Source organism: Salmo salar, chromosome 02, assembly GCF_965601325.2.
Source record: "Salmo salar chromosome 02, fSalSal1, whole genome shotgun sequence".
In the NCBI taxonomy this organism is placed as follows: domain Eukaryota; kingdom Metazoa; phylum Chordata; class Actinopteri; order Salmoniformes; family Salmonidae; genus Salmo; species Salmo salar.
Window position 1 is genome coordinate 57770793 of NC_138292.1, and position 24456 is coordinate 57795248.

The following is a 24456-nucleotide window of genomic DNA, read 5'->3' on the forward strand; positions in this document are numbered from 1 at the left end:
GTTGAACATCTCTGCTCACTGGTGTACTGATATTTAGTTGTTGCATAATTCAGACCCAGGACACCAATTTAAACCTGGGTCAGGTTCATTAGGCACACATGGGAGCAAACGTTTTCAAATGGAAACGCACGTTTCGGGTAGTGCCTGCCGCCTCCATTTCAAGTAATTTGTTCCCATTTGGAACCTATTGAACAGGGCCCGGTTTCACAAAAGCATCTTAAGGCAAAGTTCATCGTTAGAACCTTTGTAGGCGCATCGTTTGAGCTGTTTCCCAAAACCATCGTTGGACTTAAACGCTCGAAATCGAATGCCTGGCTTAGACCACTCGTAGCACAGCTAAGTGCGTCGTTAGATGTTTTTTGCCCTGCCGCGTCACTTGATACACAGATCTCCGCTAAACATAAAATCACGTTTTTTTCGCCTCTGTGACTGCTGATAACTTCAGAACGGAGTTGACCTCAAATACAAAGATGCCAACATCTTTGCAATTGATACAAACAAGCGACGTATAAAAACATGCTTCAAATTAAAACAGATGACTGCATTAAAATATAGCCTACAGTAAGTAAGCTATAGGCCTATTTCAATAATATTGAAATACATTTAATGTTCAAGAAATTGTTCTATTTTGCTACTTGTATGATACCGTCTGTAATTTGTCTTAATATATTTCATGATGTGCCAAATCTTGATTTACCTAATATGTTAGCCATGTGATCTTTCTATGAGCTGATCCATCGTAAGTATCGTGAAATAATCAGAATGTTAAAGTTAGATTTGAATGGAAAGCTGATCAGAGATCAGCGTTGCCTTTATTCCGATCCTATCAGTATCGACGCACTTGGCGAACGTTCTCTCTGCCTAGTGTTTTGGGAACTATACAACGGGTGGGTCTAATCCTGGATGCTGATTGGTTCAAACCGCATTCCAACCGGTGTCTATTCCAAAAATGACCACCGGCTAAAGCTATGGCGTTGAAATGCCTATCTCCCATTTATTTTCGACAAGCATTTGATTTTCAACAGCGGAGATTTGTATAAATCTTGCCGTCTCTGACATTTGCAATATTGTTTCAAAATTGAAATTTGATCTCTAGCTGTCCCATAGTAATGAACGTTTCGGGAGTTGAGACGAGATTGGCTGAGAAAAGCTGTCTGCCTGTCGAAATCATCTGGCATATTTTTTATGGATATACACAAAGAAACGTCAATAGAAAAGAGGTCAAACGAAACGCAGCTAGTTTGCAGTCTTTCCTGCTACAGTTTGAAGGGATTGTGTTGTTGGCTAATTCAGTGTCCTGATGAGAAATGTCTCTGGAAAACAGCTTAAACAAACGCAAATGCAGCTACTTTGCTGTTATTCTGGCTGTACTGTTTGACGTGACTAAGTTAGCCGTAGTTGGCTAGCTAGCAAACGAGGGATAAGAATGTTGCCAGCCACTATGGTAATGAAAATATTTAGAAAGAACTGGGTTGTGTCCATAGATACAGAACAAAGAGAGTGAACGACTAGGTCGCTTCTCTGGCAACCGATATAATTAATCTTGTGGAAGGATGAAATGGTATGAATAAATTAAATGTTTATGATGTCAATCATTATTTGTTTGTTGGTAACCTATTGTATAAAAGTGATAATGTCCTCAAAGCCAGTGTTTGGATGATATATTGGCACTGTTTGCCAGCCCGAGACATCCATGCCAATATATCCTCCAAACACCAGCTTCACTGGCAATATCACTGAAATGTATGTGAGGAAAGATACATTGTTTAAACACTTGTAAGCCTAAGTGTCTTTGCTATCAGGAAACCGGGCCCAGGTTGGCTAAACTCTACATGACTTCAAGTGAACAGGCTAATTGCACGACTTCCATTAAGAAGTGCTATCAGTCCGTCCAGTGAGGCACTACCGATCAGATAAACTTCCATTGTTTGTTAGGCCATGATATTTGCTTGGAGAGCAGTGGTCATTCACCATAACCCAATCATTTAATCAGATGGCATAATTGATATAGATATGCAAATACTAGTGGTTTGATTCAATAATTTTTTTCACAGAGGTAAGCCTCAGCCAAGAGGTTGATTGACAAGCAACAGCGGCATTGCCTTTGTCATTAATCAATTGAATTACGGGAAGAAAAAAAATATTCCCTTTGATTTTCCACTTCTTCCCCTCAGGTTAATTTCAGTCCAATGTTCAGATCACCAATGCCAGGTTTCCTAAAAGCATCCTATGGGTCTAAGATGAACTTAGCCTTAAAATGTTTTTGGGAAACCGGGCTCAGATAGATTAACATCATGCGCTCAGCTTGCCTACACCACAAGTGTCCTCATTCTAAATGCACATGGCAGAGAGCAGCAGCACACATTTATTAGAACAAAATTTCAAGTATAATCTTCAGAATCCCAATTAAAATAGTCCAGAAGATGGACTCCTCTTCCTGGAAGTCATCCTCTGGAGCTGATCTCTGCTTCCCCCGGTCCTCCTCCGAGGGGTACGACCTTTTATCGAACGGGTCCTGGAGGGAAGTCTGATCGTAAAACACCCTCATCTCAAACTCGCTCTCTTGGTGCGACGGGTGGCCATAAATGCCAATCCCCACGGGCCTCACAAAGTCTCCTGGCACTACGACCACGTCCTGGCCACAGGTGACCGACTGCAGCTTGTAGGTGTCGAAGCTGGGCCGCAGAGTTTTGTCAGAGACGTACAGGTCTGCATCACCCTTGAGGCTGCGCATGTGCAGGATGATCTTGCCATCGTGGTTGAGCCGCAGGTAGCTGTAATTGCCCGACCCGATGTGGCCCTGCACCACGTGGAGCAGCACCCACTCCGTAGGAAGGGCGTCCTCTTCCAAAGACTGCAGGAACCCCCCAGCCTGAGACAGGAGGAATGCCACAGCCAGCACGCTGCTGCACAGCACCATAATGGAGATGGATGGTCAGAGTCACCGACTGGACAACACCCACCTTCTACCATCTGTTAATAACCTGAAGGGCAACACAAACAAATGCATTACCTACAGTACAGTATACGCCTGATAAAGCTTGTACTGGGCAAATCCTAAAGGGGGCAATATGGTCTTCAGCCAGGACAGTGTCAGACTGCCAGTTGACTGTTAAGGGATGTTTAGAAACTGACACCTCCTGCCTGTAGATCACTGTACTGGCTACAAGCCCTGCACTATCTCTGCTCTATAAATACAGTAGCAAGCTAGCTTCTTCTAAAGATTAACATTGTGTGACCTCTGCAACCTTGTAAGATACTACACATGTTTAGCAGTTACTTCTTGAGTAGCCCATCTGTAAAGACGTTACGCCCACCCTGTCTGTCTGCCTTGCATTGACTGCTGGCTAACCGCTCACTCGCACATGTCCGTCTAAATCGTTGGCCTGTGAATTAGTTATTAGAGCAGCCACAGACTGGCTAATCCCATTAACAAAATAGCTTATAAAGCTAGACTCAGTTATGCGCTAACGCAGAATATAGTCTTAAAGCAATTGTTTGACAGCGCGTGGCCATGATGTGGACACTTCAGCTAGATAGCGAAACGTCGAGTACTGTACTGGTGGCTCGGGCAAAATACATACATTTAACAACACATATGCAAATAGATATTGCTTGATACGAACATAGCTACATTTCATCACCCTTGCAAGAAGCAAGCTACTGCTGCCAGCGTTCATGCTAGCTTGCTAACTGGCTACGCTATATGAACGTTACATAGCTAGCTAATGTTAGTAGTCTAGCACAAATAACTTTCCGGGGCTACGAGAGGCAACAATTACCGTTATCACAATATTTAGCAGGTTTGTGGAACAAGAACATTACCTACTCACCTGTACATTGTTCCGAGCACAAATTTTGTAATGGTTATTGTTTTGCCAGTAACTAACGAACCAGTCAGTGTCAAGTTCACTTCTTCCGTTTTCCGGGGTCTCTCACACTTATCCACTGGCGCCGCCTACAGTACAGGGAAAGTAGCACATTCATAACTGACCACAAACCACCAAGTATCACTGGGCCTATATTAAATCACATCATCCTACAAATATACATATGGGAACTGATATATAGACCATGTGATCCTAACCAGTCCTCTATAAGTTATTTACAGTAACCTGATCCATTTATTGTCAAGTTCACTCCCACATCCCTCAGAGACTTGGTTGTACACTTCACACAGCAGTAATGTAGTAGTTAAAGGAGCTCTGCACCCCCCCCAAAAAACATTTTAGGAACCTACAAAGAGAAAAAAAATGTGGCTACACATTGGTCGAATTATGTCAGCATTATTACTTTGTAGAATATGCCTACACATTACAATGTTTGATCAATCCAAGAAGTGCATTTAGACCAGCGGTCCCAAACCCCGCTATATACAGCCGACAAGATCAGGTTTGTAGTACTACATTTCCCAAGCACTGTGCGTAGGATTATAGAAAGGTGTAAATAAAAAAAATTAAAATGGAATTGAAGACTCACCAGTATATCAGATCAAGGTACTGTAAACCAAGGTGAAATAATCTCCAATAGCGAAGGATATTAATTACCACGTTACTTTATTGTACTGCATCTTAATTTCTGCTTTGGCAACACCAGCGTCACAGCCGTCCTGCCAATAAAGTTTTCCCCCCATTTTTTCTCGGCAGCAATGCGACATTCAAAACTAAGTTTGATCATTCAGTGTTTGAAAAACGGAGTCATTTTTTCCACTCACTACCACAAAGCGTTGGACTGCAGCGTAATACTGCAACGAAAATATAACAGCATGTAAATCTCAGACATACCAAAATCCACCACCGCAAGTTTACAGACACCTTGTGAAACAACATGTACAGACTGATTTTACTTCCCTCCATCTACACATCATACCCATTTCCTTTATTCTCATTTAGGTCAACTTTAATTATGTACAGCGTTCATTTCTATTGCAGGTTTTACTAGAACCATTTGTAATCTATTTATGATCATGTTTTTGCTTATTAGGATCATACAAAATTGTATTAAATTGTATTAGTAATTGTTCAATTACATATCAAACTGGTTTCCACTTCCAGGCATGCACACACACACACCTCAATCATAAATCAACTGTACTAGTTTCATATTGTTTAAGTCTTTTTTTTTTTAAACTTTAATGAACACCAACTGTATTTTTAAACGAAAGCACAACAAATGTTCCAGGGAAAGAGTGACAATTAGTTTGATGATCTTCTCCGGTAAATGTTTTCAAAGCCACATCAAATTCTATATAGATATACTCGTTCAACAAGTCTGTGTGTAGATCTGTCATGTTCGAAACAATATTTTGAACTTTGCAGTGGAATATCACCCACTTCAGTGTAATTATTGCAAACCACTTTACCAATTTAAGGCTTCGGAGTTCAATAGCAGTGTTAAGTAAATCCTATCATTTCAAAGTTCAAACTGGGCCAGTACATCATTAAAGTTTTTACACTAAAGTTTCCTGGTGTTAACTGCACTAAAAAGGCCCAAGTAGTGTTGTTTTACTAATTCTTTAGAATAAATGAAAGTTTTTCCTCAATGTTAAAATAAGTCACTGCATCTTATAAAAACAGGTTTTTGAAAACAAGACATAATTTTGTATATAACGTGGCAGATGAAGAAACAATTTAAATATGCATGTTTGTCATTTGCCATACTATACATCATTCTGTAACTCTACAGAGGGCTGAGAATACAGGCGACTGAAGAGGGGGGGGTTGATGTTGGGATGGTATGTATCAAATGCCAGAGTAGGATGATGGATTGAGGGGGAAGAGAGGGGCGGGTAAGGTAACGATGAACATCGCTATTCAGATTTGTGGAACATCTTTGCAAGAATGCTTGCATTATACAGTATACATGTAGTACCATGCTAGCGCTGCTCGCCTTTTGTCCTAACCGTTAGTAGAGATGGAGATCAGTGCCATGAGTTCATTTAACTACCGCCAACAAAACATCACACGCTATATTAACCCCATTCTGCCCAGCTGTGCTCTTACACAAACACAACGCCTGTTGGGTAAAAACCAGCAACTGCGAAACGCCGATGGCGGAAAAAAAGAAAGAAAATAATTTGTTTGTACAGAAAACAAACAAAGTGAACAAAAACAGCAACACGGGATATATCATATTATTCATGCTTTTTTTCTCCATAGAGTAGGAGTGAGATGAGAAAAAGAAAGAAATTCACAGTTTTCAAACTACAATGCAAGGTTGTGTGTGTATGCAAGTGTTTATGTTTTGCGTGTCGTAACTGTACGGGAGTGTGAGCATGCACTCAGACTTGGGGGTGCATCTCAAATGGCACCCTATTCCCTGTAAAGTGCACTAACTAGGGCCCATTTGGCTCAAGTCAAAAATAGTGCACTAATAGAGAATAGAGTGCCATTTGGGACGCACACTGGGATAGCCATTACACAAATCATATCTGGGAGTGTTAAACCCCAGTAACCTAACTCATGTATCATCTTCCGATGGGCAGAATGGGGGTAACTACATTCTTTGTCAGACAAATGAATTTGCTTTGTTATTTATGGATAAGAGTCTCTTTTCTTTTTCAACGCTTGGTTAAATTCTTGGCTTGTTTGTTGACGTCGTCGTCGTCGTCATTTGTATTTTTTTTCCTTTTAGAGAAATTAAGCCTGCTTTGAGTATGCTCGCTCTCCATCTATGGACTGAGAAGGGGGGCCGAGGCAGCTATGATGCAGGGAGGTCCGCGCTGGAAGGGGGGGACTGGAAGGGAGATTGGGTTGTTCAGACCGGGGGAGCTTTGCGCTTCAGTAGATACTGGTGAATGTCGTCGGCATCGCGCTTGAGCCAGGCGGCATTCAGGAGAATGTTCTCGCAGCACTGCTGCACCGTGCGCTCGGCCGCCGGCGCGTGGTGGCTCTCGAAGAAACTCTGGAAGATACAAATGGCCGCGTTTAGAATTAGAACGACAGAAGTTAGCTATACTTATTTTAGTTAACATTTAACAGTTTCATTGAGCGAGACAACACTATTAAAAGCGGTATAAACCAATATGATGCTCACCTTCACTTCAGCAGCCATTTTGTCAATGGCAAATCCATCCACAGAGAGCTGTGAAGAGGGGTGAATATACAAGTGAGTTGGCTTAGGTCATTGGGCCACATGCAAAAGCTACCAGTCTTCCATAATACGTTCCTCTTATAATATATACAGAATATACAGTGCATTCAGAAAATATTCAGATCCCTACATTTTTTTCCACATTTTGTTACGTTTACAGCCTTATTCTAAAATTGATTAAAATGTTTTTTTTCCCCCTCATCAATCTACACACAATACCCCATAATGACAAAGCAAAAACAGGTTTAGAAATGTTTACTTTGTTAAAGCACCTTTGGCCACGATTACATCCTCAAGTATTCTTAGGTATGACGCTACAAGCTTGGCACACCTGTATTTTGAGAGTTTCTCCTATTCCTCTCTGAAGATCCTCTCAAGCACTGTCAGGTTGGATGGGGAGCGTTACCGCACAGCTATTTTCAGGTCTCTCCAGAGATGTTCGATCGGGTTCAAGTCCGAGCTCTGGCTGGGCAACTGAAGGACATTCACACTTGTCCCGAAGCCACTCCTAGATTGTCTTGGCTGTGAGCTAAGGGTTGTTGTCCTGTTGGAAGGTGAACCTTCGCCCCAGTCTGAGGTCCTAAGTGCTCTGGAGCAGATTTTCATTAGGATCTCTCTGTACTTTGCTCCGTTCATCTTTGCCTCGATCCTGACTAGTCTCCTAGTCCCTGCCGCTGAAAAACATCCCCACAGTATAATGCTTCAGCATAGGGATGGTGCCAGGGTTCAATCTTGGTTTCATCAGACCCAAGAGTCTTGTTTCTCATGGTCAGAGTCCTTTAGGTGCCTTTTGGCAAACTCCAAGTGGTCTGTCATGTGGCTTTTACTGAGGATTGGCTTCCATCTGGCCACTCTACCATAAAGGCCTGATTGGTGGAGTGCTGCAGAGATGGTTGTCCTTCCCCAGATCTGTACCTCGACACAATCCTGTCGCTGAGCTCTACGGACAATTCCTTTGACCTCATGGCTTGGTTTTTGCTCTGATATACACCATCAACTGTGGGCCCTTATATAGATAGACAGGTGTGCCTTTCCAAATCATGTTCAATCAATTGAACCACAGGTGGACTCCAATCCAGTTGTAGAAACATCTCAAGGATGATCAATGGAAACAGGATGCACCTGAGCTCAATTTTGAGTCTCATAGCAAAGGGTCTGAATACTTATGTTTAAGGTATTTCTGTTTGTTGTTTTTAATAAAATGTGCAAACATTTCTAAAAACATTTTTCAGCTTTGTCATTATGGAGTATTGTGTGTAGATTGAGGATTTTTTATTTTTATTTAATCCATTTTAGAATAAGGCTGTAATGTAAGAAAATGTGGAAAAGTCAAGGGGTCTGGAAACTTTGGAAATGCACTGTATACTGTGCCCTCAGGAAAATATGAGAATAAGAACAGTTAAACGACAATGCTTCAGCCTTCAGAGCGGAGCCTTTACCTTGATGAGCCGTGATATGAGGAAGCCGCCCTGGTAGCGGTTGTGAAGCTCCTCCCAGTTGTCTTTGACAAACTTCCAGGCGGCTTTCCTTCCATGCTTACTGCTTCCGGCCACGCCCCCGATTACTGACACGGTGTCCTGGGGACGCACGTCCTCCTGGGTAGGGGAGACAGAGGGGTTGGTTTTTGCCAATTGCCATGAATTCATCATGCTCATCTTATAGGTAAACTCGTATGACCAAAAGAACTAGGAGGGCTACATTTACGAAGCTAGTTAACACCAGTGTTAACAATTGCACCGGCTATTTTCAAGAATGAATACCATAAAAGCGAGAGGAAAAGAACACAAGGTGTAAATACTAATGTTTCTAGGGATTTTTGTTTTGTCTTTTATATTCTCCTGACAAAATAGCAGGAGCAAGCAACACACTCCAGTTGCCAGGGCAGGAATGGTTGTGTGCACATACCGAGAGGGCAAAGGTGAGGACTTTCTGGATGAGGTCAGGGGCAGAGATGGCACCCAGCACTCTCTCTATGCGGTTCTTCTCCTCCTGCATGTCAGCCTGCTTGTGAAGCTGAAGAGGATCGGAGAGATTAGAGAGCGATAACGTTAGAGAAAAATATTTCTATTTTACCTTTGGTGTGACATTTATGGGACAAAATCAAATGATATCAATTCTCATCAGTTGACTGTGATTAAAGCTTTATCTGTCACAGATTATTGGTGAGGCTCTAACGAGAGTCTAGGACATGGAGCGAGCGGGTAATCAAGTTCATCTGACTGAGGAAATGTAATTGAAATCATTCATGCTTACAATATATGACTCATGCTTATTGAGGAGACTGATCTCCAACCAGCTGGCCTGGCTGGGGTGTATTGTCTAAGAACCAAACGTGACGAAACAGGGTGGGACTAATCTGAATTTATCCATTAAGAAACGCTTGTTTTCGTTGCAAAACATTTTGCTACTGTGTGCACTAGTGAATACACCATTAGCTGGTGTGACTTACCTTCAGCATTGTCTCCAACGTGGCACTGTCGCCATGCTTCAGCACTGTTAAGTACACCTGGAGAGAAACAAAGACCATACACATGGGCATTCAATACAGTTTCATCACTTGATTTTACAATAATTTTATGTCTTTGTATGTACTTCAAAGACAAACTTCAAGTCATGATGGTACTAAATAACTATAATTAGCACTTAGAAATGATCTACAAATGAGAAGTCACTGTTTGAAAGTAGGATCAATAACATGATTGCAAGCCCATTGTTGAAATGTTGACCACAACTGATAGAAATAAATGGACAGGTGAAAGCAGTACTGAAGACGCTTCACCTAGCCAACCAGAGGCCTAGGTGGAGACATTATCAAATTGCTGACCAATCAAATCCTTTAAACATTCATGATGGAAAGTCATCAAGAGCCTAGGGTTAGAGGGCAAAGGTTAGTTTGGAATGGGGCCTTTGTTTATGTAACTACATGTGTGTTTCTCTGTGAATAACACGTGTGTGTGTCTGTGTGAATGTGTGTGTGTGTGTGTGTGTGTGTGTGTGTGTGTGTGTGTGTCAGAACAGCTTACTGGGCTCCTGAGGTCTGCAGAGAGGATCTGCTTGCCTTCCACATGGTCTTTGAATCTCCGCCGGGCCTCCTCCAGCGTGGGCTTGTGTCCCGCCTTCCCCAGCTTCCCCAGAACCAGGCCCCTCAGCAGGGCATCCAGGTGACCTGAGAGAGGGGGAGAGGAGAGAATAGAAGAACAGGGGCCAGAGAACAGAAGGGGGGAAAAAAACACCAGTCAGTCTCAAACACGATAAAAACACAAACGCTTTGACACACTGAACTTCATCCAAAAGGACCGAATTGATCTACTGCTAGGCAATCCAGGAGCCAGTAAATCCATACATCACCAGCTCTGGGCTGATACCCCTACTACACAAAACACTTGCCTAATTCCAAACCTGACCCTTAGCCCCTAACCCCTAGGCACTTGAGCAGAACTGAAAGGATTGTATAGGTGTAAGCAATATAGCAGAAATAAATCCCACCAAGCCTATCAAAAGTGCAAAGTAGACTGATTGCCATCTCTCTTACACCTATCCAACCCAATCAGAGCTACATCAAGTGACTTGGGGCTAAAAGCTGAGGATTGACTCGGAATGACTCGGCAGCTCAGTTCGTAACGCTTACCACCGGCCCCAGGGGGCTCACCTTCGCCCTGCTTGCATTCCCAGCCCAGCTTGAGGCCGATGGGAGTGAACAGGTCCCGGATGAACTCCTGGATCTCCTCGTGGAAGTCGGTGTGGGAGAGCAGGGAGGAGAGCACGCCCAGGTTGCAGCTCAGGTCGCTCCACACCGTGTAGTTGGGCTCATTGACAAAGGCCTCCATCAGCTTCAGCACCTCCACCGTGCTGATCATGCCAGCGCGCGACTGAGGAAGACGAAGATGATTAATAGGATGAACATGGGGGACAAGAAGAGAAGGAATGGGGGGAGGGTAGAAGGAGAATAGAGGAGGAAAATAAAATGAGAGGTAAAAGAGGAATGGAAAAGAAGGAATATGAAGAATGAGGGGAATAGGTAAGAGGAATATGTAAGAGGAATATAAGAGGTAAGAGCAGGGGAAAAGTTGGTAAGAGTCACAGTATTGTGATGTTATCTACAGTGTTTGTAATTGAGCCCTGAATGAATGGGACAATAAAGCTTTTGAGGAATAGGATAAAGCAGGAAAACAAGCTGATTAGATTACACATTGTTTATCCAACATCTACAGTAAACATCTTCATAAGAGGCTTTGGTGAGAAAAAGGCCGAAGAATCAACGCTTAATTCACATGACATGTCTTAGCTGAAGAGCTTAATACTCATGGGCATAGAGGGAGAAAGGAGAAGTATCATTATCGAACAGTTACGTTTACATGGCCACAAAAACACACAACAATAACATGTACAGGTAACTGCCAAAATAATGTAAACACTTGAGTAAATGAAGGGATACAAAGTATATCGAAAGCAGGTGCTTCCACACTGTAGTGATGCGCAGGTCGACTCAGAAGGCGCAGTCCCCGCGGGTTTATCCGCGGGGCGGGTTTCGGCTCATTAAATATTGTGTAGATGAAGGGCAGGTGGGTGGCAGGTTGAATAAAGAGAAAATACATTAAAAAAAAAAATTCAATCCATAAATGTTTAATTCATATATTTATCTATAGGCTACATGAGGTTTTTCTTTCATTCTTTTTAGTCTATGTGGCATTTGTCCTAACTGTACACGCCCCAAATAGCATTTGGCGATTGGCACGTAGGCTTTTAGGAACAGACAGAAAAAGTGGATGTCGATCCACTGAGGAAAAAAGAACAATGTCTGAGTTTAATTAAATAAGAGAAATGCTGCGAAATGGAGTTGAAAATAAAGAGAAGGGAGGGCCAGAAAAGTAATGTTTGGGGCGCTATACATATTCAACAGTCACAAGACAGGGAACTTTAGCCTACCGTTCAGATGGATTAAATGGAAACTGAAATCTGGGCACCGACTGCAAGTCTATATCCTCTCACATAGCCTTAATATTAACTCCTGCAGAATTAAGCATTTCTTTCAGCAAAATTATACACCAAATGTACATTTTGAAATATATGGGGAAATATGATTTCTTTCAGCATCTTGAGAGAATGCAAATGCAGTTAGGGGACCGTCTGTAGAGGTGCCATCTTAAAATCAGCATGATAAAAGCTGATTAGATTTCCTACCACATAAAATATGTGTCCAAGCCGAACTGAAATCTTATCAGAAACATGTTGGGTCGTATTTCACAGTTTTCTATTTCCTTACAACCGGTCAAAACGACGTCAGAGCTTGGGTCTACAAGGTTCCATCTGTAAAAAGATAATTCTGAGATAACTGGCTTTAAAGTTACAAACCTTCATTGGTTTAAATGGTGTACATTTTGATCCTGTATTCTTTTGAATTTAACATGAATTGGGGTATTTAGAGTACTATATAGGTAGAGACCATTGAACAAAACAAGTCAATAACTAGATTCAGACAAATGTAGATAGAACCTGATTAGGGCTGACTCCATTTAGTCGACAGGCTGTTGATCGACCAAGATGTTTTGTACTCGAGTAGTTGCACACAAACATACATATATTATTTTTATGGCCCCCGTCTGATTCACGCCTCAGTGGACTAATCCATTGGAGGCCGCGGGGAGGGCACACCAGTACCACCAGTAGTACATTTACCGTTAATTCCCATAATTTCTAATTTACAATGTTTGTTAATGGTTATTTCTGTTAATGCATTCAATATATTATTATTACAGTCTTACCGTTCGCATTCTAGGAGCAGACACATTATTTGCAGAGCGCACAACCTAGGCTAAGTTTGGGTTTATTTCATTCCATTTACAACATTTTGAGTAGGGACACGCACCCGATTACATATAGAATTAGGTCTAGGCTACCTGGCCTGCTTGCAAATGTAGGCCTATAAATGTGTCCATTTGGGGATCTGATACCATTTCTGATTGTCTTAACTCGCCATCACTGTGGAGCTTCTCAAAGTATATTTTTCACCTCAAAACAGCGAGTAAACAAAGTCTGTTTTTACATCCATTGAGAAATACAATTCCTCAACGTAACTTATTTCGATAACCACTCAGCATGAAAGGGGAACGAAAGTAAAGTGCCGATCCAGTGGAAACGTCATAAAATATGCCTTCCTGATTACTTCTTATCCCTTGCGCAAACAGCCTACAGCTATGTCTGTCAGGAGCTCACTGGTGCAGGAAACTGAGGGCCCAGAATATTTTACACACTGTTGCAAGCACCAGCTGGCTAGACCAAGTTGATACAATGTTTCAACTTCCTTGCAGACAGGCAAAGCCAATGGGATTTATAGGATATTTATTTTTAAATCAGGATCTTTTCTACCTGCAGGTTGCAATATCATTTTTGGGCTTCATGTAGGCAATTCTTACATATTGGCAATAGAAGTTACTTTTAGAATTGTATCATTTTCATTCATTTAGATTAAAATGTGCATATGAAAATCATAAGTGGCACCGAGATCAGTAGAAATGGTATGATAAATTGACACTGCAAGTGGAAAAGGTTGCTGACCGCTGGTGTAGCCTATTACCGGCAACTTCAGGAACTTCCTGAGTAAATTAAGCAATTAACATCATCATGATTAGGGTAATGTATAAAAATGCTGAGCAGAGAATTATTTTGGCTACCACAGCTATAGACAGGTTGGCTGACAACATCGTGAAAATGATATACGTGCGTCGATGTGTCCGGAAGGCATGCATTGTTATGATTCTGAACGGTCAGATAGCTAGCAACAATGACAAGAAGTTGCCGTGTGGGGAATCCTAGGTGGTTCGTTTCAGCTAGTTGTATCTTGTTTTGAGGTGTTTTGACTGATGTCATGTCTGTACTAATATGGCTCAAATTCACTAGCTATCTAACCAACAACAAGTGCTCATTGTGCAAATGTATGTTTTCTATTAAACATTTGGAGACTAAATATAGTTTACATGTCAGTCTAAACCAACCCGTCCGTTCTGCCCCATAGGAGCGCGCACGCGTCAATTTGGGTGTTACTTAAAAAAAAAAAAATTAAATGTTATTTTTTTACCCAACACTTTTTTTTCTTAAAACTTGGTTAAGGGCTTTTAAGTAAGTATTTCACTAAGGTGAAATTGTACCTGTTGTATTTGGCGCATTTGACACTACGTTGGGGTTTCCTTAACTTTATGTTGTGTGGATTCCACATTTACAACATTGAGCAGCTAGAGTTTATTTTAGGGGAAGCTTTGACCCTGGGCTTCCTCAAAAAGTATCCGTTTATACACTAAAGGTTCTGTTTCTTTGCCACTGTAGCGCTAGACAGATGGGGCCTTGCTATATGAAAGGGGAAAGAACCTCAGGGTTTTGTGACAGAAAGGAATAATTTTTTATGAATATGATTGTTACAGGAACTGACCCTTTCCCTGTTCATGACTGACTTTATATACAAACACCAATACCATAAATATCAAATTTATTCTTGAGCGTTAGCGTCAAGCTAAAGGGCATGTTGATGTAGTGTTGACAGTTGTGTCTCTCACCAGGGAGAAGAGGTCATTCTGCAGGCCCAGACGGTCCACAGGCAGCAGGGTGAGGTCTCTGATACCAGGCAGCAGGCTCTCCAACATGGCTGAGCTGTACTGGATCCTGTAGAAGCCCACTGTTCCTGGGTTGATCTATAGGGGGAGGAGGAGGACAGTTGAACAGCAGCCAAAGACCATAGCCTTGTTGCCAATCTGTTTTCTTCCACTCCTTTGTCGGTGTCATGCCAAACCATTTGCTGTTCCAAACTTGTTAGCTAAAGCGGAAATAAATCTGCCTAACAAGCAAGTGTGGAAGAAAGCCCTTATATGCTTGAGTGACCCCACCCAACAAATGAACAAAATCATGTTCTATTTTAGCCATAAAAAGTACAGCTTAGCATTAAGGAAACAGGAAGAGATATTTTCTAACCCTTTGATCAACTCAGTACATGGATAATTCTCTGTTCTGAATGGCACACGCATAAGTAGTCAGTGGTTCCCAACCTTTTTCGGTTACTGTACCACCAACTGAATTTTGCCCCTGAAGTACCCCCTTGTGCATTTTACCAGTAAGCCTATGGTCTCATGAGTCTTCACAAGTACCCCCTGTGGATAGGCCAAGTACCCCTAAGGGTCCTAGTACCCCTGATTGGGAACCACTGGCCTTGTGGATCCTCTTTAGCATTGCTAACTAGATAGGGACTAGCCAGGTTATGATCCCGCTCAAGCAACCACTAGTCCCAATCAAGTGGTTATTTATTAATGGTTCTCAGTTCCCCGAACTTACTTTGACATTACTAATGATGTCCTTTCAGTTAACAGCAATTTCTATGGTCCATTCACAAATCCTGACCCTCTAGTGACCCCTTTCAACAGCCATCTGTGTGACCTTTTGACCCCTTTCAAAGACCTTCAAGGGTCATGGTTGGCTTAACCTCTCCTCGTCCCTTTTTGTCAGGTGATTGGTTTACTGAACTCTCAATGATCTCCCACCCGTTTGTTTAGTATTTACTGTCTCAGAATCATGAATGTTATGGCCCATTCACAAAAATGTATAATTCTCCAAGCAAGCAGACCTTCAAGGTCATGGCTCTTGAAGTGAGCATTTTTGTATCCATTTGATTCCATTTCGCTTTTATTAGACAGCTTTCTATTCCCTTAAACATGCAACTATGTATAAGGGTTATAGTACACATTTTAAGGTCTTAGGGCTTGGTTTTCAAATCAATTCTATATTAGACAGATGTAATAGGTGGAATTTTGTTGTCCTCACCTTGACCCACTGGTCAGGGCTGACGTTGTTGATCGTGATGGTGGTCTCTGGGCTGTCCAGCAGCACCTTGAGCTTGGTACAGCCGGGGTCCTCACCCGTACAGATACTGATTGGTACCATCCAGTTAGGGCAGTCCTCACCTGGTGGATGATTGACACAAACAAGACCCAATGAGATGAAGCAAAGTAGGATATTTGTCTCACGTAGCTAATAAGTGACAAATAGGGAACCAGCGATTTGTACCTGGCTTTTTTTTGTGTTGAGTTATTAGAAAATATTATCTTACCATTATGTGGTCCACTGGCACAGAATTTCTTCTGAGATATCTTGAGGATGCGGTCATCCCCTTGCTACAAAAATAAAAAGTATGTGATTATTTAATACACAAACAGCTATAGCCACAACAGAGAGATCCCCCTCTCACAGGATAAACACAGAACATTCATATTATCCAACGACAATTTCCATTGTGGTCCATTTACCTGCTCCTGATCCACTACGATTATAGGGAAGCCCATCTGCTTAGTCCAGGAGCTCATCACCAGGGCGATGGGTTTCCCGCTAGCCTGTTCCAGACAGTCCCATAGGTCCTCTGGGAAAGGTGGTGGGGAGAGAGGTGGTCACCAACCAATTACAATGCTCAAGCAATTATCTTGTTATAATGGACCAGACAAGCCATTATAAATTCATGAGATTTATAGGAGACTTGACAGTGTTACCTGTTGCTGCATTTTTATGTTGGAACTTCAACAGATAGGAATGCATTCCTTTCCTAAAATCCTAGAGACAGAACAAACAAAATAGGTTTACAAAGGAAGCTAGAAAATCAAGAAAAACATCTGAGATGAAAATATACAAATAGTTAACAGAGACAGTTGTTCACGCAATACCCTTTTAGCTAGTATATGAAAGAGAGCTTGACTAATTAGTGGACAACATGGCAGTGTGCCTGGGCAGCAGCTCCTCACCTCGTCTCCTATGTAGTTGTGCAGCATACGGATCACAGATGCTCCTTTGCTGTAGGATATGGCATCAAAGATTTCATCCACCTCCGACGGGTGGCCCACGTTCACCTACAGTCCAGGGGATCAGTCAGTTCATGCTTTCAAATGCAGTACGAGGGTCACTTTCATCTGATAGAGATACCTCACGTACACTCACATCTATTGAAAAACTTTGGTCCAGAACATATGGTATATATATTATCTTACAAATTTAAAGCCACACACCTCGATGGGATGACTGTTGTCCAACGCATCCAGGTCCAGAGCGCGGGTGTAGTCGGCAGACACAAACTGTGTCCAGATGTCGTAGTCAGGGAAGCAGTGGTCCACACAGAGGTACTCGATCCATGATGCGAAGCCCTCGTTAAGCCACAGATGGGTCCACCATTCCTACAAGGCAAGGGGGGGGATCATATTGACTAAAACCAATTCAAGACAATGCAATTGAAGAAAGTTGTTCATATAATTTCATCTTCAATCATGTAATATCTTTCATGATCATGTCCTTCGGTCATTGACCAGCAGAGTGCTTTCTGTTTCTACATAAGCAGTAAGGAGCGCAGCGGTTGTTTACCATGGTGACCAGGTTTCCGAACCACTGGTGAGCTAGCTCGTGTCCCACCACCAGGGCCACCCACTGCCGTGAGGACGAGCACGAGTTCTTCGGGTCAATCAGCAGCGCCGTCTCCCTGGGAAAACGAGGTCACACAGCGAGGTCAACTCAAAGAAAAACAAGCGCAAAAGCGACTCATTTCACACTCCCCATAGTGGTAGCATGCATTAACACAAAAACATAAATTGCATATAAAACATTTTTTTTAAATCACATACATTTCCCACTAGTGGTAATCAAATAATCTGTGTGGAATAACATGATTGGCAGGCTAACTGTGCATCCTCTCATTAGTTGCAAATTTAGCAACATTACTTTAGATTTACCTGTAGGTAACAAGGCCCCAGTTTTCCATGGCACCTGGAGGGGGCAGCACCAAGCGTGTTAGATCTTGACTATAAATCCTATTTTTCGTCACAACATAATAATTTAAATACAGTCATTTCAATTGTACTTACCAGCAGCAAAGTCAGCGATAGCTATTAGATCAATTTTAGGCAATGGGTAAGGAACATTGAAGTAGTCGTTGTAGAAAGGTAAGGTCTTTACAGCAACCTGTGAGAAAAGTAGATGGAAATTAGATCTCGTTTTTTTCCTATTTTACACTTGACACCAATAGATTTTTGTGCTAGCAGCAACTGTCATTCATCAATATGTGATACATGACTAGTGTTAGGTACTGGTCTAACCAGTAGCCAAGTTTAAAAAGGGGTAAAAACAACTCACCTCTAGTGCAAATTTCCCTTGTTCCGCCTTTCCGGTAGGCGTGTAGACGCGTACGGTCACGCCGTCCGACGATTGGCCTTCTACAAAGTCGTATTCGCCGATGACGAACGCTACAAGGTACGTGGACATGATGGGGGTGGTGGCGAACTTCACTTCCAAAAGGCTGTCATCTTCTGGATGTGGCTTTCGATCGATGACATTCTGTGTCATTGAGGACAAGGGCATATTAGTATGGACAGAAAATGTAATCAGAAAGTCCTATCAGAGTCAGCAATGCTTTTGAAGAATGAGCTCATAGCCTTTAACAGTCCACAGGGCAGACATCTTGGAAAAACATACTAATTCAGTTACATTTTGAATGCCAGCAGACTTACTCTTGTAGCTAGATGGGGGGATGCAGTGACCCAAAAAGACCGTTTTATGTTACATAAGCCAATGTTAGCCGAGCGCAAACAACAGAGTGGCGAAATGTGACTCAAGCTGTTTGGGGTCTTGCGTCCCCAGGCGGAAGAGTTAGAGTGTGACACGTACCATATTTGACAAGGCTACTCGGTCCTTGGGAACTATCAGAGAGATGTCAAAGGTGGCTTTGATAGCTGGCTCGTCCCAACAGGGGAAGGCCCGGCGAGCGTCCGTGGCCTGAGGAGAGAAGAGAGAACACCATGGGAGGTTAGGCGAGATAGTTTCAAAACGTTTCACAGCGTGTTATGTCAGGCCAACATCCTGGAGTGTGTCAGAGGGCTGCTTTATAATAAAGCTACTACAAGGACCTCTAGTGAAAGATGAAAATAAACAACATTCCGTATATAGCAGCTGGGCATGTCGTTCCCCTCCCCACATTTTTTTTCTAACGTTAAGAGATTACAATGTTGCATTATCAAGAATCTCCAACAATGGTTGCTAAAACATTCTATAGCCAGGGTGTGACAACCCTCAAACACTGTGGTCAAATGGCAGTCACATTCCTTTACACTACTGCAACATGGGTTAAGCAAATCAACTCTGCTGTAGATAGAAACTGTACTCATTACTGTAGCAGAAGTGTCGCAGGACAGGAGGAGCGCCTAGTTACTTTACCTCGAACTGTGTGACAGCAGCATAGCGGATTTCTCCTGCAGGAGTTGCATATTTACTTCTGTAGAAACCTTTCATTTTGTCATTCAGCTCCCCAACAAAGTCAATCTTCAATGTACCAGATCCTGGGAAACAGGTGCAAAAACCAACGTGTGTTTATTCAGCCTTTACTACAATAAGAGGTTTGTTTTTTGTCAACTACAAACAAAAAAGACATGGCATGGTGTCAAACACCAGGAAGAATAGTGAATGGCAGAGAGTGGAGGGTTTATTATAAACCTAAAAAGCCCTGGAGCCAGTCTGGTTAACGGCGAGGCCTTTGACTTACCTTTCTGTAGAGCACTAGGGAATGACAGAGTTACTTTCTCGTCCTCATTTTGATAGTTGAATCCTGTAGCGTTAATTTCTAAAGAGAAGGAAAAAAATGCAAGGCTAATATTCGCTGCCATAACATAATAATGAAAAGAATATACAAATGTGCCTAACAAGCTTGAAAACGCAGGTCTAATCAGGAAAAAGAAGAAATACACTGAATCAAAAATATATATAATAGTTTGTCTATATTTAAGAGAAATATGAAAAGACAATTGACAGAATCTCACCCTCACCTTCCCCTCCCTCTGGTACAAAGGATGCTGTGATGATGTCGATGTCAGCACAGTTCATCACAATCTGATTAGTGGCCAGGTTAACCTGGAAAAACGACAGAAACACAACTACTAAGTAAAAATCGGGGACTAGCATAACCTTGTGTGTTCAATATGTTTGGTTTTGTATAAATCCCGGGATGACATAAATACGCCATATTTTCTATTAGTGTAAAAAAAAAAAAAAAATTGGTTTGGCAGTCATTCTAGAGTCCCTCAACGATAATACTCCCTCGATATAATACTTGTATACTACGATATTCGTTTTTCTGCCATAAGCAAATCCACCATTAAGGGTAAATCTAATCTGAACTGTGTCAGATAGCAGCGATAGGGATCAAACAACTTACTGTAGGCCAAGCAGGCTTAACCTACAGTGTCACCGTGAAGAAATGGTGGCTTGACAGGGAGAGCAGAAAGGGAGTGAAAGATGGTTTGGAGAGAGAGAAAGAAAGAGACAGCCTATAGGGCTTCTGACTAGAATGCAATGTGATAGCGGCTCATGTGACGGTCGACCGTCCGACTTATTGAGGGCGGAACCCAGCGGCACACTCAGACGCGGCTTTCTGAGAGAGTAGACTAGTCCCATTTATTGACGGTTGGGTGCTGCTGTTGTTTATTTTGATACTCAGGGAGCTGGGAGGTTGTAACCAAGAAGGCAGGGCTGTAATTATAGAGTGCGCTAGGTGATGGCACGGTGCCACGTCGCTATTGTGCGGTTATCTGACAACTTTTAAATCATGGGCTGGCATTGACTTTAACTTGGCTAATGAAATTATAGAATGTGCATGCAAACAACAGCCACGCAACTGACAACACACAGCCGCTGTATTGCAGTTAAAAATGCCATACTTGACAACTGTATTTGTCACTTAAATGCATAGAGTAGCCTAATCCTTTCATCTAGCCTAATTTCCTTGGCAAATGCAGTTACCAACTACGTAAAACAATGTGCCATCCCCCTATGGATAGGCTACCAAACATAGATCAGCGGCACATAGATAACCCATACCGTAATCTTTTAGATTTAGACAATGTTTGTGTGGAAAGTACCAAAATAGTTTAGCCTGGCGTTTTAAGTGTCATTGAAACACAGCCAGTGTTATGTCCCCATGATGACTAGTAACTTGTGTTCCTAGCCTGTGTTCTGATATGAAGATGGTGTATGCAAACACCTGAGAGGAATCTATGCACCGTATTTGTCACCAAATATGACACCCATTAGAAACTAATCAAATGAAGCAAGCAAGTCTGTAATACACATGTGTTGTTGTATTAGGGATGGGCATTTGACAGTTCCAGTACTCGTATTGGGAAAAAAACAAAATCATACTCAAGTATTACAGAAAACAAATACTAATTGCCCCATACAGACAGTGTACAAAACATTAAGAACACATTCCTAATATTGAGTTAAACCCCCTCCCCTTTTGCCCTCAGGACAGCACCAATTCTTCAGGGAATGGACTCTACAAGGTGTCAAAAGAGTTCCACAGGGATGCTGGCCCACGTTGACCCCAATGCTTCCTACAGTTGTGTCAAGTTGTCTGGATGTCCTTTGGGTGGTGGGCCATCCTTGATACACACGGGAAATGGTTGAGCGCCAAAAACCCAGCAGTTTTGCAGGTCGACACAAACCGGTGCGCCTGGCACCTACTACTATACCCCATGCAAAAGGCACTTAAATATGTTGTCTTGCCTATTCACAATCTGAATGGCGCACATATGCACAATCCATGCCTCAAGGCTTAAAAATCGTTCTTTAACCTGTCTCTTCCCCTTCATCTTCTGCACTGATTGAAGTGGATTTAACAAGTGACATCAATAAGGAATAATAGCTTTCGCCTGGTCAGTCTAGGTCTAGGTGAACCCAGCGGAAAATAGGCTGGAGACAATTATTCCCAAACTGCTGCTCGTTGTTGGAACACATTTTCCTACTTCAAACAGTCCATTTATAATTTGTGATAAAACTGTCATCATTTGGCAAGGAATGTAGTTTGTGTATCCATCAGCTAGATAACGTTTTTATAGGCATTTATTTCTGTAGGCCTAACGGGAGCTTGTGATGCACACTCAGCAAGCCTGTGTAGGGAGCAGTCAGAAGGCAATTGAGTAAATGAGACATGGATGAGATAGGGAATTTAGGGGTCAAACGGAGGGGGGTTTAGCTTGGTTTCTTTTTTGTTGTGCCCCGCAAGTCAAAGAATAGTTGTCTTTAAGACAAAATGTAAATTGTCTGTACGGGTAGCCAAGGCACATTCCACCAAATAGTTTTACAGTATAACAAAACAATTAAAAGTCATCTCTGGTTAAAGATGGAGCTTTGACGTCCGTTTGAGATCTCATGCCCATCCGTATGTAGTAATTGGTTTACACCATCAACATACCAACAGGCAATGGGAAGTACGCAAGGTTGCACACCATTTTTCCAATCACTGACAGATAAGGAATCATTTAACTACATTTCTGAAAGTGTCGTGCATTATCATCAAACAAGATCAGTTCTGAATGTTATACATCATGGGTGTTGAATGTCTAGTGTTTTGTCATTTAAATGGTCTGCTAGCAACACGCTTGCAAAATAGGTTAACACAGAGACCGAAGCTGGGAGGTCCTCTCTAGTAGGAAGACATTTACTAGCTATGATTTAGCAAACATCAGCTCAGTTAGCACTAGCGCGCATGCTAACTGGATGCGCTGACATGCAACTAACGTTAGCATTGAAGCTAAATCAACATCTTAGAATTGACGTTGATCATACTATACATTCATTTCAAGTGAGAAGTATGTAGTAGTGACTATTAGCCAGTAAACGATTTGCAAAAATTACAGCGAGTTAACGTTAATGTGCCTAGTTATCTAACTAGTATTAGCAGTTAACTAGCGAATGACGGTTCATCTAGGTAGGTAGCTAGTTAGTTACTCTGGACAGTACCATTCAGGCCAATATTTTCTACATTGAATACATATATGTTCAACCTAGCTAAAGTGACCTAGGCTAGTTATTTGCCACTACTATCATGGGTTAGTAGATAACGTTAGTTTGTGGTTCGCTAGCTGGCAAGTTAGCTAGCTAGTTAGCATTTTGCCGTTCGCCATTTGAACGTTGTACAATAGGCAAAATAGATTACATAACCATGCACCAAGTACGATACAAATTGTCTTTCAATTACTTCACCTACCTCCACAATCGCCTCTAGTTTGCCCTCGAAAGTGAAGTCGATGAGGTCGGGCTTCAAGCACAACCCGTAGTTGACAGGGTAGACGTCAGTGGGCAACCTTACGAAGGGCCTCCTTTCAGGCATGGTGTCTGTATTTTGTCTGGTGGCGATTGCGAAGACGGTGCTGCTGTGTATTACTCGGAATTGGATAGTTCTGAAGTTCTGCAAAATGGGCTTCGACAACAAAACTGGATCTTGGGGAATTACTCGTTTTACGAATGACAGAGAAACCCGACGGCCGAGAACCAGCAACATAAAATCCTTAGCTAGAAATGTTACCAGCTAGGGTCCTCCCCTCTCACTTCAAATCCACCGTAACAACGTGTGTAGGAGCGCAGTATGACGAGGAAATGGTGTCATCGCGTTGAAGCGGAGGAACGCTGGAACAAGGGGGTGTGTTCAATATGTTTGGTTTTGAATTAGTTTGTCAATTGCAGTAACCTTTTTTTCTCCAAAAATATAGCTGTGTTATGTAAAATATTTGACATACATCATAATTGACAATGACATGCTTTTGGTTTGTGGCATTCCTTATTAGTAGTAGTAGATAGTAGCAGAAATAACAATCATGCATTAAGTCATATGCACTCTGAAAATAAGTAAGAATTTGCATCAACAACAGGTTGTTTACCTTTTTATGTTGTGAAAGTTTTGATGGTTGTCTATGTTGTTGCCTAGTAATGAGTGGGTGTAAATCACCTATGGAAACCAGTAGTCAGAGGGCTTAGCTACTCACATGACTCATGTAGGTCATTGCAGACAGCTCTCTATCAACTATATTTTGTTTGCTTAAGAATCATCCTGCCAAGAAGACGTGCACAGCCACTGAAGGTGTTCGAAGTAGCTGCTGCTTCAAATCTTCAGATCATGTCATGAAAAAGCAACCAATTTACGATAAAATTCCACCATCTAAACCCATGTAACTCTTTATTGTCTGTGTCCAACGGCTAAGTAACTGGTGCTGTAGCCTACATCCATAAAAACCAATTTATGCTTGATCCAAAAATGTGGTCGGAGGCGTATGGATGGTGTGATGCAATTGCGAAGTCTCCAGAGGCAAGCAGTGGCCAAATTGAGCTCCGTACTGCGCTGTGCGCCTCAAATGTTGTAACAATGAGTAGGACTCCATATAGCTCCGCATTGACATGATTAGTTGATGGTAGGTGCGGGTATGAGGTCCTGTATAAATACAAACTCACTTCCTTGACAACTTCTTTCAGAGCAGCTCTGAGATACTTAGGGAAGCGCAAAAACTATGAATGCACTGACTTCTGCAG

The 24456-nt window shown here is 42.1% G+C and overlaps 2 protein-coding genes across 7 annotated transcripts; both read right to left on the reverse strand.

The window, feature by feature from the left end:
- Positions 1–1961: 1961 nt before the first annotated feature.
- cf120 (CF120 protein) lies at positions 1962–3887 on the reverse strand. The gene is given in 3 exon segments (NM_001146439.1): positions 1962–2576; positions 2603–2984; positions 3834–3887. Coding segments are annotated over 2 exon segments (345 nt in total). The 5' UTR covers positions 2921–2984; positions 3834–3887; the 3' UTR covers positions 1962–2549.
- A 652-nt stretch (positions 3888–4539) lies between these two features.
- LOC106587691 (puromycin-sensitive aminopeptidase) lies at positions 4540–24116 on the reverse strand. 6 transcript variants are annotated; one of them, XM_045706560.2, is made up of 23 exons: positions 23916–24116; positions 19920–20004; positions 19640–19717; positions 19315–19436; positions 18769–18876; positions 18238–18438; positions 17970–18066; positions 17838–17871; positions 17473–17587; positions 17124–17288; positions 16863–16967; positions 16614–16674; positions 16377–16486; positions 16181–16244; positions 15895–16034; positions 14640–14774; positions 10721–10961; positions 10116–10258; positions 9542–9598; positions 8998–9105; positions 8532–8687; positions 7036–7083; positions 4540–6903 (listed from the first exon to the last, which is right to left on the reverse strand). In XM_045706560.2, the coding sequence occupies exons 1-23, from the start codon at positions 23931–23933 to the stop codon at positions 6757–6759; spliced, it is 2538 nt and encodes an 845-aa protein (XP_045562516.1). In that variant the 5' UTR covers positions 23934–24116; the 3' UTR covers positions 4540–6756. The 6 variants fall into 6 exon arrangements, with proteins under 6 accessions (XP_045562516.1, XP_045562515.1, XP_014031782.1 ...); XM_045706559.2 differs by having other exon boundaries at positions 19914–20004; positions 23916–24113; XM_014176307.3 differs by lacking the exon at positions 23916–24116 and adding an exon at positions 23141–23512 and having other exon boundaries at positions 10742–10961.
- Positions 24117–24456: the final 340 nt, after the last annotated feature.